The sequence below is a fragment of the Lynx canadensis genome, chromosome C2 (assembly GCF_007474595.2).
Source record: "Lynx canadensis isolate LIC74 chromosome C2, mLynCan4.pri.v2, whole genome shotgun sequence".
Lineage (NCBI taxonomy): Eukaryota > Metazoa > Chordata > Mammalia > Carnivora > Felidae > Lynx > Lynx canadensis.
The window spans coordinates 110,969,137-110,988,494 of NC_044311.2; the positions used below are offsets into that span (position 1 = coordinate 110,969,137).

Genomic DNA, 19,358 nt, shown 5'->3' on the forward strand with positions numbered 1-19,358 from the left:
CAAAGCTTTTAAGTATAAAATGTTACTAATGTTTTTTTGTTGTTTTAAAAATTACTATTACAAATAAGATTACTATTACAAATACCAGGGGCACTTAGGTGGCTCAGTCAGTCAGTTAAGTGTCCGACTTTGGTTCAGGTTATGGTCTTGCAGTTTGTGAGTTCAAGTCCCCCATCGGGGTTTCTGCTGTCAGCACAGAGCCTGCTTCAGATCCTCTGTCCCCGCCCCCCCCACCGGCCCCTTCCCCACTCATTCTCTCTCTCAAAAATAAGTAAACTTTGAGAGAAAAAAAGGTTACTATTACAAATCCCAAAGATGTAAATACAAATAGAACTGCAATATATGCATACATGCAATATATGGCCATCATTAAAGTCACATAGCCAAACTACAGCTATCATTGCATTGCTCACAGTTGTAGGTCCCTCAAGGTTTAAGAACTAGCTTTAATGGTTTCATCTCATGATTAAAAAAAAAAAAAAAAAAAAGACTCCATTCCATAGACATGATACTAATAGCAAGAACTAGTTGGGGCATTGACTGAAGAGAAACCAGTTGTTTTAGTACTTGGTAAAATCTACTACCGGAACTGAGGACTAATTCAGAGTTGTGGCAACATAAAGAGCATTTCTGAGGCATGATGTGACAGCAGAGACCTCTATAAGGCATCAGAATGCTTAGTTTTTTACTTGAATACAAATAAGTATGAATGGCAATATATGAATCTCAGTGAAACTACAATTTTATAGGTGTTTTATGATTTCAACTCAAAGTGATAAGCCTGTGGCTAACACTAAAGAGTAGGCTGCTGCAGTCTGAGATTTAATATGACAGTTGAAACCAGTTAGGATTCTCTTAAGTACCTTTTCCTGATTGTTTACTTATCTCATCCCCTCTGAGGTAGGTATTATTATTATTCCCATTTTACAGATAAAGAAATTGAAGCTCAGAGGCTAAGTGTTTTAAATCACACAGTTAATAAGTGGAAGAAAGGAATCCTTTCTGAAGAAAGCTAGGTTAAGACATGATCAAAGAGTATGTTTAATTTCTGAATATATATTCTTCTAGGACTCAATCACTGTTTTAGAAAGATCTTCAAGTTAATTGAGAAGAGCAGTTCTCAAAGTGTAGTCTGAGGAGCCCTAGACGTCCCCAAGAGTATTTTTTACAGGGGAGTCCACGAGGTCAAACTATTTTCATAATAACACGTGAACTTTAATTGCCTTTTTCATACTCATTCTCTCACAAGTGAACAATACTTTTCCAAAGGCTACATGAATTGTGGTACCATCACAGACTGAATAAAGAAGCAGGTATGAGAATCTACCTATTTGTGATCCACCCGAATATTGAGATTTGCAAAAATATAAAACAATGTCACTATTCTAATTTTCTTTTGGAAAATACAGTTATTTTGCATTAGAAAAATAGGCTATTAATGTTAACATGTAATGGATTTATCACTACTTCTAAATGAATATTTAAATTTCTTAGTTTTAATTTCTAACCATCATAATCTGTATAAACTAGAGATCCTCAATAAACATGGGGTATAAAAAGTCCTGACACCAAAGGGTCTGAGAACCACTGACCCAGAATAATAAAACTTCCCATTCAAAATATATAGAATAACAGAGCACTGAGATGTACTTTGTATTTCTTTATATTGATCATTTCTTAATGATCAATATAATCTTAAGTCATTTTCCTCATGTTTGGATATCAACTCTTATACACACCATCAACAATTTAATCACACAAAGTTTTAAAGTGAACTGATACATACCACATATTTACATATATTACATGCCCATATTAGCACATATTGCATACATATATCTCACAAATATTACATATGAATGTACTATCTATGCAATATGAGATACATGTAAAACAAAAGGCTAAACTTCATTTTAAATAATCTGAACTAACATGGTCAAGAACTAAAAAAACCTATTTTGGAAGTACCAATAATTTTACTCCTTTGGTTTAAGTAGTAACGGTCTATAATTTAGTACTTTTCTTTCTCTTCCTTGGGGGAAAATAAACCTAACTATAGTTTTATAGAAAGCTATTTTTCATTAAGTGTTCCTACTTTCACTTTATTACCCAGTTGAGTGCATAGGAGTCTGGAGTAATTTTCTTTGTATCAAGAAAAGAACAAAGCTCAGGCTCATGGTATTGGATGAGTAATCGGAAAAGATGAAATGGTCTTCCCTTCAGAGAACAATCCCTAAAAGACAAGAGAAGCAAGATTTTTGCATTAATGGATCAGAAATGATCATATCAGTAACTAGTCCTCCTGCAACACCCACCTCCTTCTCCCCACCCCCCAAAATGCCTGAACACCACAGCATTCACAGCAAGCCTACCTGATACATCAGCCAGAAATCTCTTGCTAACACCTAATATCCCTGATTTGACAGAAAGTTTGTAGAAACAGCAGGTCTACAGCCAACTCTAAGGAGATTCTCTCCAGCTCAACCCAGGCAGCACTCAAAAGAAAGAACTACAGGGACCACTGGAAAGAGCAGGACCATTTAGGTTATTTTGACAAGTTCTACATCCCAAAAGGAGAACTACAGAGGTCTAAAAAAAAAAAAAAAAGTCCAGCTCTCTTCTTCCCCTCCAAATACAAGGAAACTCCTAGGAAGGCTTTAGGTTAGCTCCATAGTTAACATACTCAATTAGGAATGTCCTTTAGCAGAGGTAAAAGTCTGAAATGGCCACAGGTAACAAAATACTGGATCAAGAGCCTTAGTTGAAGTGGCCTGGGTACTAGTGCTCAGAATGAATCCCAAGAGGTACAAAACACTTTATTAAACAAGAGTGCCTTCTTCCCTTGTGTCTAATGAATCAATAAAAATGTAAACAGCTCAAGGACAGGTGAGCTCAATAAAAGTCAATATTTACTGAGAAAATATCACATGCCAGACACTGTAACAGGCACTTTACAAAGTTATCTAATTTTATCTTGACAAGCAACCCTATGAAACAGTTACTATTATTCTCCTCATTTTACAGATGAGAAAACTGAAGCTTAGCTGTGGGCAAGTAACTCACCCAAGGTCACATAGTTCAAAAAGTCAGCTAAGAGCTGTACACAAAAACTGTGCATTAAACTATTATGCCATACGACTCTTCTCTATATATTTCAGTATTTCAACAAGCGGTATTTTGGTAGAAGCACAGTCTCTAAAAAAGCAAATTGTAAAGAAATTGAAATGAAGCAAAAGGCTTCATGTGAAAAAGCTAATGAAATGAATGTCACAGTTTTAACATAAAAGCACTGATAAAGAATATTGTCAAATGCTATTTAAGTAGGAACAATGAAAAACAATTTCTGCAAAACCAAGATCTGAGATCAATGCCAGGATTTGGTATGACTCTCTATCTACTTTTTTTTTTTTTTTTTTTTTTTTTTTTATTGTAGATAACAGGGAAATTTTGTAGAGAAGGCCCTAGGCTGTTAATTCAGAAGCCCAGAGACAGAACTGGATTCATACTGGCAAGATTACCTCTTCATTCATCTGAATACTTTCCCCACTCTAATATATGCAAGGCAATTGACTGTTAAGGCAAGACACGGAAACCTTAGAGTAGAGACATAAAATTGTAGGAACCATTGCCTAGTATGTGTCCCTAGCAGGACATCTCAGGGAGTTAGCTACTGCAACAGCATCTATTCATTTAATAGCTCTGTACTGCAAAGCTACTCTCCACTGCAAGGCACTGTGCTTGACTTGACAGGATTCTACCCATGTTACACTGGATCTGTAATGAGAAGATACATTACAATGGAATTCTTCTAGCAGCATTTTGTGGGGCTGTGTTCTATCCAGAGGCATTAATGCTGACCCTGCCTGGAGTGCTGTATTACATGTGGAACTCATAGAAACAGTACCTGGAGGAACCTAACAAGATAGTGTACTATACAACTCAGGGTAAAGCCCCCTCCCCTACTATTACTAACTGCCACTACCAACATAGTCTCTAGAGAAAAAGTTGGAGCATCATGTCCCTTGCCATCACTAGCTCTGTTACACCGAGCAGTGGTAAAATACAAGCAGTTGAGAAACCTAGTGCAACTGAATGATTCGTAAGTATGAATTCCAGTCTTGCTCTACCACGACCACAGTCCTGATTCCCAGCATCTCTGGGTCTGTTTTATGTATATGAAGCACTGTGGCTTCAAGGTAGCAAAGAGGTTCTCTACCCTGGGGAGTTTTTAAAAAAATATGAGGCTCTACCTAGTGCACTTATAGTTGAAACTTCAAGGACCCACATGTTTTAAAAGTTCTTGGGCTAAACAGACATTTCCCCAAAGAAGATACACACACTGCCAGAAAGCACATGAAAGATGCTAAACATCACTGACTATCACAGAAATGCAAAGCAAAACCATAATGAGATATCACTTCACACTCATTAGTTTGGCTATAATAATTTTTTTTTTAATGTTGACAGTGGAAAAAGTGGGATCTTCATTCACTACCCGTGGGAATGTAAAATGATATACTTATGGAAAAGGCTGGCAATTCCTCAAAAGGTTAAACATAGAGTCACAATATAACTCAGCAATTTCACTTCTAGGTACATATCCAAGAGAAATGAAATACATGTCTACACAAAAACTTGTACACAAATGTTCATAGCAGCATTATTCATAACCAAAATGTGAAAATAATCCAAATGTCCAACTGTTGAATGAGTAAATAAAATGTGATATAGCCATGCAATGCATGTAAATTCACAGACACAGAAAGATTGCCTCAGGAAGTGGTTGCTTAGGGCTGACAGTGTTGGGGGAAAATGGAGAGTTGACTACTAATGGGTACAGGATTCCTTCTTGGAGATGAAAATGTTCTAAAAAATTTTGTGGTTATGGCTGCACAATCCTGTGACTATACTAAAAAACAATGAGCTATACACACAGTAAAAGGATAAATTTTATGATCTGAAAATGGTATCTTGAGCTATTAAAGAAAAAGTTATTCAGTGGTTTCTAACAAGCAACCAGGGTGGAAAACTGTATTAGTTAAAACACAGGTGGCCATCCAAACTTAGGTTCAAATCTTGACTCAGACATACACCAGACGTGTAATCATGAGTAAGTCTTTAATCTCTTTCTTTGCCTCAGTTTTTGTACTTGTATATCAGAGATATACAAGTATAGTGTGTATCACAGAAAGCAGTAAAGAATGGTAGTCATTTAACTACCAAGCTCCAGAATAGTAGAGTTCTCTACTTTGGCTGCACATTGCAGTCAACTGAGAAGCTCTAAAAAAAAAACAATGATGCCTGGGTGCCCTTCTCAGAGATTTGATAGTCAGATATAAAAATACGCATCAGGATTTTTAAGAGCTCCCTCAAGGACTCCAGTGTGCATCCAAAATTCCCTGTGCAGATTATGTCAAAAGTTCCTCTTCGCTCTGAAATCCTGACTACCTAATCGGTAGCACAGGGAACTACAAGAATTCTTTCCGGCCTCATGGATGCAGCCCCTGCACTACCTCTCCTCTGGCCCTCCACACCTGCAACCATCTAAACATCTACCTATCTAGTCTCAGCCTAAGGGTCACTTGCCCAGGGAAGTCATCTCTGACCTCCAGGACAAGTTAGGTCGCCCCCACTGAATATGCCCTTAGCATTCTATATTTCATCTTCCTAATACTCAGCACACTCCTAATTACTTGTTCAGTGCCTGCATATATAGGATTACATTTCAAGCTGTAATGCTAGCACCTCACTTAAGGCAGCACTCCAAAAATTTTACTTTTCGTATAGACACTATAATGTTATTTTTATAAGGAAAGAAATTATAATAGGGATACTACCAAAAGATTGTACCAACTTTACAAGCATAAATTCTTAACCAAAGAACCCTTTAAAAAATGTTTACAACCACAGAAATAAAGTCAAATAACAGTTAAGATCCAAATACTTGAACCTTTTACTTTACCACCAAAGTAAATCTAACTTTAGTTCAAAACAAATCAGACTTTTATTCATTTAAAAACTATTATTACTGGGGCGCCTGGGTGGCACAGTCGGTTAAGCGTCCGACTTCAGCCAGGTCACGATCTCGCAGTCCGTGAGTTCGAGCCCCGCGTCGGGCTCTGGGCTGATGGCTCAGAGCCTGGAGCCTGTTTCCGATTCTGTGTCTCCCTCTCTCTCTGCCCCTCCCCCGTTCATGCTCTGTCTCTCTCTGTCCCAAAAATAAATAAACGTTGAAAAAAAAAAAATTAAAATCACTCTTGGGGCGCCTGGGTGGCTCAATCGGTTAAGTGTCCGACTTCGGCTCAGGTCATGATCTCACGGTTCATGGGTTCAAGCCCCGCATCGGGCTCTGTGCTGACAGCTCAGAGCCTGGAGCCTGTTTCAGATTCTGTGTCTCCCTCTCTCTCTGCCCCTCCCCCGCTCATGCTCTGTCTCTCTCTGTCCCAAAAATAAATAAACGTTGAAAAAAAAAAAAAACTATTATTACTAAAACGTGTTTTACCTGGGGATGTACTTATTCATGATAGCATAAAAGCAGTTGTATAAATCGCTGCGTGGCAACTGAAGATGCACCAATGGTTTCAGTAGATGTATCCAGCTGAGGGATGTGCTGTAGTTAATGTTACGTGATTTACAGTAAAAGGTGATTACGGATTCAATATCCAAAAGTAATTCTGTTGCTTTCTCTTGTGGCACTGAAAGCTGTTCTAGAAAGTAAGTGTCAAAATTAAGTTACCAAGGGCCTGTTAGAGACTCAGTTATTGCAAGTAACACTTGTTTTCAAACACACAATACTTCCTTAGTGTACTCAGAGCATGACAAGGGCAAAAGAAAACTACACAAAAGCATGTTTCCTTTTATTTAGTATTTACTAGCTATTCAGTATTTAACTCGATAATACTTGACCTATATATATGTTAAACATAAAAATGGGCAATCCGAGGTAGAGAGGTAGGAAAGATGCTTAACCCATATTCCTGGAAAGCAAAAAGGTGTTTTCTAAACAAAAGATTATCATCTACCCAATGATGGGCAGCTGTCACTATAGCTTTGTCAGAGAAGGTTATTAATTCCCTACCAATAAATTACCTTTCCTTTGAATACACTAGCAATAATGTTTCTGTTGTGGTTAGTACACAAAAGCCTATCTAATAAAATTTAACTAAATTGTAATAAAAAGAAAAACAAAAAGACACTAAGGACTATAGATGAATTTAAAAATACAAACTAAATTCATTTAAGCTTGAAAAGACCTTGTGGAGTGACAAGAAACCTTTTCATCCACGACTTAAAATAGTTTTGTGGGTTTTTTTTATTACAGATCATTACCTATGATCTGCAAAAGTTTATAGGTAAACTTTTAGAACACAGACCCCTTTAATGTGAAGACTAAAGATCATACAGACCTTTTCACAAAAAAACAATTTTAAAACTGCAACAAAACTATAAAGGTACCAGAAGAACTGAACATATAAGCCAAAAAACAAAAAAAACAAAGAAAACCCTACACTAAAAATTGGGCTCTCTTTCTTATAAATACTAGATATTACTTCATAAGAATTTCCAAAGAGAAGTCCTACGACTGTTTACTAGCCGTTCACAAATTTAACATATCCCAAACTGTAACAAGATGATTCTATTAAAGAGTAACTCTTCTACCTCACAATATTATTTTCAAAATTTTTCAGTTTGAAAACAATTATTAAACTTACCGATAAACTCTACACAATCTTTGTGAATGGCATTCTGTTCTGGCAAGTCTAAAATACCATCCCATGATGCCAAACTATCACCTTTTCCTGCAACATTTAGAGCAATCTGGAAGAAAGATGAAAGCAATTAGCTTTGTATGTCATGTCTCATTTTTAGAAAATATACTGTAATAATGGAAAGTCCTGAATTTTGAAATAATAATACATACTTCAAAGATTACAAAGTAATGTATTTACACTCCACCAAATGCTGATCCCTTCAGTCATATCATAATGAACACAATTATTTTAAATCTCCCTACATTAAATTTTACTACTTCATGTCAATCCAGTGAATAGCATACACAAATTTATTTCAGCAAACATCATCAATATTATAGACTGAATGTTTGTGTCCTCCCACAAAATTCAGATGTTGAAACCTAATCCCCAATGCGATGTTATTTAGAGGTGAGGCCTTTGGGAGGTGATTAGGTCATGAGGGTGGAGCCCTCATAATGGAATTAGTGCCTTCATAAAAGAGACCCCAGAGAGCCCCTATCCCTTCAGCCATGTGAGGACACATTAAGGAATTATTATTTTTTTTAGTTTAATGGTATTATGCTTATTTTAAAAGTCTTTATCTTTTAGACTTTCGTACTAAAGTATTTTAGTGTGCTACCAAGGATTTGCTTTAAAATAATCCAGTGGGTGAGACAGGGAGGAAAGCATAGAGATACTAATCACACAAGACTGGCCAAATATTAACAGTTAAAACTAAGTGATGGGTCATGGGGGTTCATTATGTAAGTCTACTTTTGTATGTGTTTTAAATTTCTACAATAAAACATTCAGAATGCTATGTACAATTATTATTCCATTTCTGTTACAGATATATGTGCAGAGAAGAAAAAATAAAAAGATATATACCAAGACATTATTATGTGTTTTACCCATAGGTGATAGGCAGTAGATAGTTTTTATCTTATCTGCTGCTTGTATGTTTTAACAAACAGTATTTCTTTTGTAATCATAACAAAATCTTAATTTAAAATTAAAAAGTGACACATGCACTACAGAACAGATGAAGAGGAAAATAAAGCAAAGTAAAATGTCCTATAATTCCAACACACAGAGAGACCTATGTCCTCTCCCCACCTTGTCTTTAATATAGCTGAGATAATTCCATGTCTGCAATTATAAATCCTATTTTACTCATTGGTTGCATTTTCCCATTTCATTAAACAATCTTTATAAACATCATTTGTAATGACTACAAAAGAAAAAGCATTGCCCTTCAAAACCTATATTATTAAATAACCAAACATGACAGAAACACACCATTTAAGTTGCTCTGTTTGATAAATTCTCTAGATGCAACATGGTCAGAAGATGATAAAGTTTTCTGCAACTTAGACAAATGAACATAAAAATTCTCAAATGTTATTCTTAAGTGATGACATTTTGCTTTAGTTTTCAGTTACTTTACCTTCCAAACTTTGGCCCTCAGATTAGCAGGTAGTGGTCTTCCCTGAATTATATTTCTCAAAGTTTCAAGATCACAACCTCCTGCTTCCAGAGCTTCTGCAAGATCTTTTTCCCTAAAAAACAAGTCCTTAATAGATCAATTCTACTTATTTTTTTCTTATTGAAGATTAATTTATAACCATGGCCTATTAAAGGCTGTGTGTGTCTACGAAGAAAAGGTTCTCAGTAGCCAAAATGTAATGCCAAGACATACACAGCATTTTGTTTCCTTGGAAGGGAATCTAGGGTTTCATGCAATTTACTCTTATTTTGCACTTAGTTCTAACAAGCTCAGTTATGTTTTCTAAAATTAAAGAAATTTAAAAAGAGAAGACAGCACAAGCAGGATGACAGCACTTAAAAGTCACAGTAATATTACTATTCATGGTAGTAGTACTGACTCACACTTTATAGAGCACTATCTTTGTGCCAAGCAGTGTTCCAAATACTGTCCAGGTGTTATTTTGATTCTCACAACAACCCTATGAAGTAACCACAATCATCACTGGCCCCAGTTTACATATGCAAAAGTTGAAGCAAAGAGGGGTTATATAGTTTATGAACACTCATCTAGTAAGTATTCTAGCCAAGATTCCAATTTTAACAGTCTGGTTCCAGAATTTATGCTCCTGATATTATGCTAAATAGTGGCAAAGAGGAGAAATCATAAAATTCTGCCAAGAATTCAGTGCTGTATGGGAATACTTAGTACATAACTCACACAGGTATCATGCCTAGAGCTGTGCCTAGCTTACAGTAAGTGTCCAATAAATGTCAGATGAACAAAAAAAGTTCTAATGGCATCACCATTTTATATATTAAATATATATATATAATATATATTCTTTTAAAGAAAAAGAATACATCATTGAGTACATCAGCAAGCAGTTATGTACAGTCTGCTAGGTTTAAGGAGAAAATTAAACATGAAATAAATTTTATTTTTGTTTGTATATGGTTAAAAAGAATATATTTTTCAAAAACTTCACAAACATTATGAATTGTTTTTTAGCCATGAAATAACCACTTAAAATAAGTAATTCTCTCAGAATTCTCAAAAGCTGAGTTTTAGTCATTGCTTATAATTTTAATGTACAAAACATAAGAAATCTATATAAATAAAAATCCATAACTCAGCCAGACAATTTCTAAAAATCTTTGAAGCAGCCTGAAAGAGTCTCCCACTACAATCAGGAAACCAAGATTTTGTCACACTGGGGGTGGGGGGGGGTGGGAAGATGGTTTTGAGGAAAATAATTTACTACCATTTCACATTCGCTTAATAAGATAATGTAAATCTCCCCTACTGACAGGATTCCAAGAATATTAGTTTAAATGGGTAAATTTACTAAAGTGTTACCCTCTTAATGGAATGGAATTAAATGAAATATATATAATCACTTGGGATCATATTCAAAACAAAAGTAGTGATCAAATTTTAGCTACTACAAATTCATAAGAACAAGAATATAACTAGTAACCACGCAAGAAACATTTTTTTTTCCTTTTGCTATGTGGTCACCAAAGTGTTGGACAAGAAAGTGAGGGAAAAAGATTTCAAGTCTACTGTTCAGAAATGCTTCAGGCCTATAGTTGATAAAGAATGGGGTTTATCTCTTCTCATCTGGTCAAAATGTACAAGAGAGCCTGTTAGAATGTGAAAGGTTGTTTGTAACCATAAAACAAAGAAAATTTAATGTGATCTTTGAGAAATAAATACCATATTTTTAATGATTAAATATGTAAATGAACTGTAAATACCATCATACGAGATAGAATTCTTCTACCAAATAAATGAAGAACTAGAATTTTTCTATTTTTCAGGGCAAAAATCCTTGGTTTCTTTTTGAAGTAACTTTGCCAAATCCCTTACTATTCCAGACAACAAAGTCGGTATTCTAGGGCAAAATGCCCAACCCTCGACATACTTTTTAAATCATAATAATGTACAAGCACATCCCTGTTGATACAGCTGCTGTTGTAGTCTTTGATGCTGCCCCCAGGGAACCACAAACATGGTCTCCAACAGTACAACCATGAGCAAGAAACCAGAATACGCTCCAACTTAAGTAGTAAAAGGCATCTCTCACAAACTAAATTAATGTTATCTTCTGAACAAAGTATTCAAAAGTTCAGTTATCAGACCTTCAACATTACAAATGCACTTGTAAAAAGTAGCAAAACAGCTGAAAATAGTGAAGTTAAATAATTCACGTAAGGGTCAAGTTCCTATCGAGAGCTAGGAACTCTATGGCACTTAGCTCTCAAATAGAACTTTCCTTCCCCCTAAACCAAGTTTCCTTCTACTTTTGAGCAAGCAATACCTAACATTCAAAATCAAGACACATGTCTGGGGGGATATGATGGTGGGGGGGAGTTTATGGTTTTTTAAATCTTCTTTGAGGTGAGAATATTCAAAGTCAGAGTGGCTACAATGAACAAATTAGGACACTATAGACGCTGGAGAGGATGTGGAGAAACAGGAACACTCTTGCACTGTTGGTGGGAATGCAAACTGGTGCAGCCACTTTGGAAAACAGTGTGGAGGTTCCTCAAAAAATTAAAAATAGATCTACCCTATAACCCAGCAATAGCACTGCTAGGAATTTACCCAAGGGATACAGGAGTGCTGATGCATAGGGACACCTGTACCCCAATGTTTATAGCAGCACTTTCAACAATAGCCAAATTATGGAAAAAGACTAAATGTCCATCAACTGATGAATGGATATAGAAGTTGTGGTTTATATACACAATGGAATACTACTTGGCAATGAGAAAGAATGAAATATGGCCTTTGGTAGCAACGTGGATGGAACTGGAGAGTGTTATGTTAAGTGAATAAGTCATATAGAGAAAGACAGATACCATATGTTTTCACTCTAATGTGGATCCTGAGAAACTTAACAGAAGACCATGGGGGAGGGGAAGGGGAAAAAAAAAGTTACAGAGAGGGAAGGAGGCAAACCCTAAGAGACTCTTAAAAACAGAATAAACTGAGGGTTGATGGGGGGGTGGGGAGGGAGGGGAAAGTGGGTGATGGGCATTGAAGAGGGCACCTGTTGGGATGAGCACTGGGTGTTGTATGGAAACCAGCTGACAACAAATTTCATAATCAATCAATCAATCTTCTTTGATTATGGTGGCTTCTTACTAACCTCACAAGCCAAAGGTTGGTAGAAACGTACTGGGGATTCAGATGGCTCTTAAAATAGGAAAGTATAGGTCTTGTCCATTTATCCTAGTTAAATCTGGAAAATAAGTAACTGTCTACTTTGCTAGAAGGTTCAACACAAAGCAAATCCAAAGCTTTGGGGTTGCCAAGTAACAGAAATGCATCTCTTCCTAACTCTATGACATTGAAAACCATACTATTTGTTAGTACGACGCTACAGGTTATTGTTGATGACCTATCAAGGACACATTTTCAAAGCCTAAATAAAACAACAGAATTTCCCCTCACCTGATGGTTTGTGGCAACATCACCTAAACACTGTAACCCAAGTTGCTTTAGAATTATAGCAAGGCAAACAATGTGACTAAGTTCATATGAAGTTAATGTTTATTCAAACTAGCAACTGAATTTTTCTTCTTCAACCAAATGGTGAGTAACTTCTAGCATATGGAAGCATTTGCACAATGCAAGTTAAAGGGGTATGATGGGGGGGAACATGAATTTTTAAGCACTACCAAATTAAATACAGATTTCTAAATGCTTCTAGGATTAATAAATTCAATTTAAATTTTTGTACATAATTATTTTCTGAATATATTGAATCCATTCAAAATTATCATTTTTAAAAGCAACTAGGATTATGCATGTTGTGTTCCTAAAAGTCAAAAAGTCAGAGAAAATCTGTCACCGAAACAAAAAAAACTGTTTATTTCACTTTTTTCTAAATTGTTTTGCCCATAACCACATTCTAAAAATCTTCTTTTCCCTATAATTTCAAAATTTATTAAAACTTTAGCTGTACACACTCCAAACAGGAGGTGAAAACAACACTTAGTTTATCTCTTATTTTTTTACATGTGTCTTTCTGCACTTAAACTCTACATCCATTATCAGCCATTCTCCACTCCTCCCCACCCTACTCCCAGCCTCTGGCAACCACTGATTTACTTTCTGTCCCTACACACTTACCTATTCTGGACATTTTATTTTTTAAAGTTTATTTATTTTTAAGTAATCTCTACACCCAATGTGGGGCTCAAATTCACAACCTCAAGATCAAGAGTCTCATGCTCTCCTGAGCCAGTTAGGTACCCCAATTCTGGACAGTTTATATATGGAATTTTATTTATGGAGTCTTTGTGTCTGGTTTCTTAGCATAATGTTTTCAAAGTCTATCTATGTTATAGCATGTATCAGTACATGTTTTTTATTGCCAAATAATATTCCACTGCATGTTATACTACATTTTATTTATCCATTCATCAGTTAATAAACATTAGAGTTGTTTTAACTTTTTAGCTATATGACTGTCTCCTAATTTTGAAAATATGTATCAACAGTTAAACTACTTAAGTGTATGATGCATATGCATCATTTATTATTTATTCTTCTTAAGAAGGTCTGGAAGAATTTAAAAATCAATTCTATTAAAACTTCCCACCTTGGAGTGGCAGAAGCATCTCCACAGTTGGAGGGAGAAGAGCCTGGCAGAATCAAGGTGCGTGTATGTGAACTGGGGGAGATAAAATGGCATAGGCACGGAGGGGAAAGAACACTTTCTGTGGAGAGACAAAAGGGAGAGAAAGAAAGAGGGGTTGTGAAAGTGCAGCATCCATTTAGCACAAAAGGAAAAACCTCTCTGGACCCTGGACAGGGGAAAGAGATATACAAGAGTACCAGTTTTTTGAGGGTTTTGTTTGTTTGTTTGTTTGTTTGTTTGCAAACAGCCTTTGGAGCTGAAATTTGGAGGTTTCGTAAGTGACTGACTTTCTCTGGAGCGGAGCCAGGAGCCCTAGCACACACTCCTGGGGAGAAGGAAGCCAGCCGAAGTGCACAGCCCAGTGTAGTGACCTCAGGGCACGCTAGGAGAGAATAGTCCCCTCTTCCAGAGTGCTCTGGGAAGAGGGTTTATTGCCTCCCCAAGGACAAAAGACCCTGAGGGTACCAGCCAAAAAGCCTTTTATCAGCAAGACCGTGAGGCCCTACTCTGGAACAGGGGAGAGGAGCCACACAGAGCTGGGTCCTTTAAGATTCGAAGTTTTGAATCCCAGCTGAGTGCCTAGAAGGAGCAGGAGAACTGTAGAGCAGGGAAAACTGACTGCCCTCGCTATTCTGAGGGCTGCCTGAACAGCGTGGGTTGAGACACCTGGGCCGGGGAGGAAAGATTGGGGTGTTTCCATTTTCCCCCCAACACCAACATGGTGGGACTTCAGAGAGCAGCACAGCAGCCCCCAGTGGAGGCAGGACATGCTTACACCAAACCCCGCCCCTCTGTGCCTGGTAACTGTTTGTTTATTGGAGCAAGACTGGCTGACCAAAGCAGCTGGCCTCTCCTCCAGACCAGCACAGCCACATGTCCCAGGCACCAACAGACATCTGTTTCTTTTTCTTTCCTTTTCTTCTTCTTTCCTCCTTCTTCTTCTTTTTTTCTTTTGGAATCAGGCTCATAGTTTCTGATTTGTTATGGTCAAACCATACATACATACATACATATATATATACATTTATAAATATATATTTTTATATTTATATATATTTATAAATACATGTAAATTCTTATTTTATACATTTTTAATTATTTAATTATATTTATATTACTTATTATATAATTATTTATATATAATATATATTTTATTTGACTAGGCATTTTTATTCTATTCTTTTATCACATTTTCTCTTTTGTCTTCTTCTTTATTTTCCTTCCTCTTTCTCTGGAATTAGCCTTATAGTTTTTTGATTCTCTATTTGGTTTTCTTTTCCCCCTTCATTTTTCTCTTTTTATGGAATTAGGCTCTCCCCCACACCCCCTGCTTTTTTTCCCCAGAGTTACAACAAATCAAAGCACACCTAGTTAAAGGTCCAAACACTGCACCATTACAAGCTAGGAGGAGCTCTGCAGAGGACTGACTAGTGGGACAGAGCAGCCAAATGCAACAAAAGAGTACATGCAACATATGCCAAAAACACTTCCTGGAGTGCAGGCCCCAGGCAGCATATGACTCCTTTTAAATATAGTAGTACTCAAAGGTGCAAGACACATAATAAGCTCTTAAAACACACAAAAGACAGAAACAGCCACAATGACAAAATGGAGGAATTCTCCCCAGAAGAAAGGTCAAGAAGAAAGCAAAGCCAGAACATTACCCAAAACAGATATAAACAATATATGTGAACATACATTAGAAGAACAGTCATAAGATTAATAACCGGGCTTGAAAAAAAGCATAGAAGACACCAGAGAAATTCTTGCTGTGGAGATCAAAGACCTAAGAACTAGTCAGGATGAATTTTAAAATGTTATAACTGAGATCTAAAATAAACTAGATACAGTGACAGTGAGGATGGAAAAAGCAGAGGAGATAATAGGTAAAACAGAAGATAAAACCACGGAAAATAATGAAGCTGAAAAAAAGAGGGAAAGGAAATTACTAGATCATGAGAGGACAATTAGAGAACTAAGTAATTCCATGAAACGAAACAATATCCATATCATAGGAGCCCCAGGAGAAGAAGAGCAAGAGAAAGGGGCAGAAGGTTTATTTGAACAAATTATAGCTGAGAACTTCCCTAATCTGGGGAAGGAAACAGGCATCCAAATCCAAGAGGTACAGTGAACTCCCTTCCAAATCAACAAAAACAGGTCAACACCATGACGTATCATAATGAAATTGGCAAAATACATAGATAAAGAGAGAATTCTGAAAGCAGCTAGGTACAAAAGGTTCTTAACCTTCAAGAGTAGACACATAAGGTTAGTAGCAGACCTGCCCACTGAAACTTGGCAGGCCAGAAGGGAGTGGCAGGAAATATTCAATGTGCTGAATAGGAAAAGTGTGCAGCCAAGAATCCTTTATCCAGCAAGGCTGTCATTCAGAGTAGAAGGAGAGATAAAAGCTTTCCCAGACAAACAAAAACTAAAGGAGTTCATGATCACTAAACTAGCCCTGCAGGAGATCCTAAGGGGGACTCTGTGAGTGGAAACAGCAAAGACTACAAAGGACCAGAGGCATCACAACAAACATGAAATCTACAGATAACACAATGGCAATAAATTTGTATCTTTCAATAATCACTCTGAATGTAAATGGATTAAATGTCCCAATCAAAAGACATAGATATCAGAATGGATAAAAAAAGTAAGATCTATCTGTATGCTGCCTATAGGAGACTCATTTGAGACCTAAGGACACCTGCAGATTGAAAGGGGGGGGAGGGCTGGGTGGCTCAGTCAGTTAAGCATCTAACTTTGGCTCAGGTCGTGATCTCGCGGTTTATGAGTTCGAGACCTGTGTTGCACTCTGTGCTGACAGCTCGGAGCCTGGAGCCTGCTTTGGATTCTGTGTCTCCTCCTGTCTCTGCCCCTCCCATGCTCATGCTCTGTCTCTCTCTGTCTCTTAATAATAAATAAACATTAAAAAAAAAAAGTGAGGGGATGGAGAACAATCTATCATGCTAATGGATATCAAAAGAAAGCCAGAGTAGCCATATTTGTATCAGACAAACTAGATTTTAAAATAAAGACTGTAACAAGAGATGAAGAAAGGTATTAAATCATAATTAAGGGGTCTATCCATCAAGAAGAGCTAACAATTATAAATATGCCCCCAACATAGAAGCACTCAAATATAAAAATCAATTAGTCACAAACATAAGCAAACATTGATAATAATACAATAATTGCAGGAGACTTTAATACTCCACTCACAACAATGGACAGATTATCTAGGCAGAAAATCAATAAGAAAACAATGGCTCTGAATGACACATTGGACCAGATGGACTTAACAGGTATATTCAGAACATTTCATCCTAAAGCAACATAATACACACTCTTATAGAGTGCATGTGGAACATTCTCCAAAGTAGATCACATACTGGGTTACAAAACAGCCCTCAACAGGTACAAAAAGATTGAGATCATATCATGCATATTTTCAGATCACAATGTTATGAAACTTGAAATCAACCACAAGAAAAAAATAGAAAAACCCCCAAATACATGGAGATTAAAACTTCACATCTATTAGAATGGCTATTATGAAAGAAAGAAAGAAAGAAAGAAAGAAAGAAAGAAAAGAAAAGAAAAGAAAAGAAAAGAAAAGAAAAGAAAAGAAAAGAAAAGTGTTGGTGACAATGTGGAGAAAGTGAAACCTTGGGCACTATTGGTGGGAATGTAAAATGGTGTAGCCACTATGGAAAACAGTATGCCTATTCCCCCCAAAATTAAAATATAAAAATACTGTATGATCCAGCAATTCCACTTCTGGTTATATACCCAAAAGAAGTAAAAGCAGGGACTCAAACAGATATTTGTGGACCCATATTCATAACAGCATTTTTCATAGTACCCAAAGGTGGAGCGAACGCAAATATCCTTCAGTGGATAAATGAAATGGGATACACACACACACACACACACACACACACACACACACACACAGATATCCTTCAGTGGATAAATGAAATGGGATACACACACACACACACACACAAATATCCTTCAGTGGATAAATGAAATGGGATACACACACACACACACACACACACACACACACACACACAGAGGAATATTATTCAGTCTCAGAAAGGAAAGAAATTCTGACACATCTACAACATGGATAAATCTTGCATACTTTATGCTAAGTGAAATAAGCCGGTCACAAAAACACAAATACTGTACTTATTTGAGGTATTTAGAATAGTCAAAATCACAGAGACAGAAAAAAAACAGTAGTTGTTAGGGACCGGAGGTGGGTCCGGGGTATGGCAATATCCATTAGAAAAAGAAACAAAATTGTGAAAGGTGGCTACTTCAGAGAAATGAGATGGGAAGGACATTTACTTTGCACATAGCATTAGTCAGTAAAGCATTAGTTAGTATATACATACGTATATGTATATATTAGGTTTATTTATTTTGAAACAGAGAGACAGAGAGAACAGGGGAGGGGCAGAGACAGAGGGAGAGAGAGAGAAAATCCCAAGCAGGCTTTGCACTGTCAACGCAGAGCTCAACGCAGGGCTCAAACCCACGAACCATGAGATCAAGACCTGAGCTGAAGTCAAGAGTCAGAAGCTTAACCATTGAGCCACCCAGGTGCCCCAAGCTTGAGTATATTTATAATATTGATTATATTTGTATCAATATTGTATTGATTATATTTGTAGTGTTGAATAATTTAAATACTTATGGATTCCTTTTTAACATTTATACTCTTTCAGTCAACAAAAATTGAGAATGAGTAAAATGATTCAGCTAAAAGCATGTTCAAAGCAGTGCTTATTATAACCATGAAAACAATGTAGCTCTCTTAAAATGAGGAACTGATTTAAATCAGTAGATGGAATACCAGGCAACAATTTAAAATGCTGAAAAACAATTAATGACATGGAAAATGTTCAACATATTAACCACAGTGTAAAGTGTAAAGTTTAAAACTAAGGGCAGTTTTAAAATTAACATACAGCATATATATTCAAAAGAAATAGTACACTATTCCTACTCCCCACCCACTCTTTCCCACACACACGGGGAAACTATTTAAAAAATAATAAGGGATGCTTGGGTGGCTCAGTTGGTTGAGTGTCTGACTTCAGCTCAGGTCATGATCTCATGGTCTGGTCTGTGAGTTTGAGCCCCGCATAAGGCTCTGTGCTGACAGCTCAAAGCCTGGAGCCTACTTCCAATTCTGTGTCTCCCTCTCTCTCTGCCTCTCCCCCTTTTACACTCTGTCTCTCTCTCAAAAATAAACATTAAAAAAAACCTTTTTTTTGAGGGGCCAAAAAAAATTTTTTTAATGGTCTAAGATATATTATTGTTTGATAAAAATAAAAATTTAAAAGCTGCACTACTGAGGAAATCATTAAAAACCCAAAGCCTGCTATGTAAACATCCTAAACATGCTATTTCTACTGCATAGGATATTACTCAAACTTCTGAGTCTAGTAGCATTATTAAACAGAGC

At 36.5% G+C, this 19,358-nt stretch overlaps 1 protein-coding gene across 2 annotated transcripts in view; it reads right to left on the minus strand.

The window, feature by feature from the left end:
* The window catches only part of TBC1D23 (TBC1 domain family member 23), a 59,466-nt gene that overhangs the window by 28,552 nt on the left and 11,556 nt on the right, over positions 1–19,358 (minus strand). For both annotated transcript variants that reach the window (XM_030328407.2, XM_030328408.1), the window contains exons 2-5: positions 9,181–9,292; positions 7,713–7,818; positions 6,503–6,707; positions 2,110–2,233 (exon numbers count right to left, since the gene is read on the minus strand). In XM_030328407.2, coding sequence (XP_030184267.1) covers positions 2,110–2,233; positions 6,503–6,707; positions 7,713–7,818; positions 9,181–9,292 — 547 coding nt within the window. The remainder of the gene's footprint in view (positions 1–2,109; positions 2,234–6,502; positions 6,708–7,712; positions 7,819–9,180; positions 9,293–19,358) is intronic.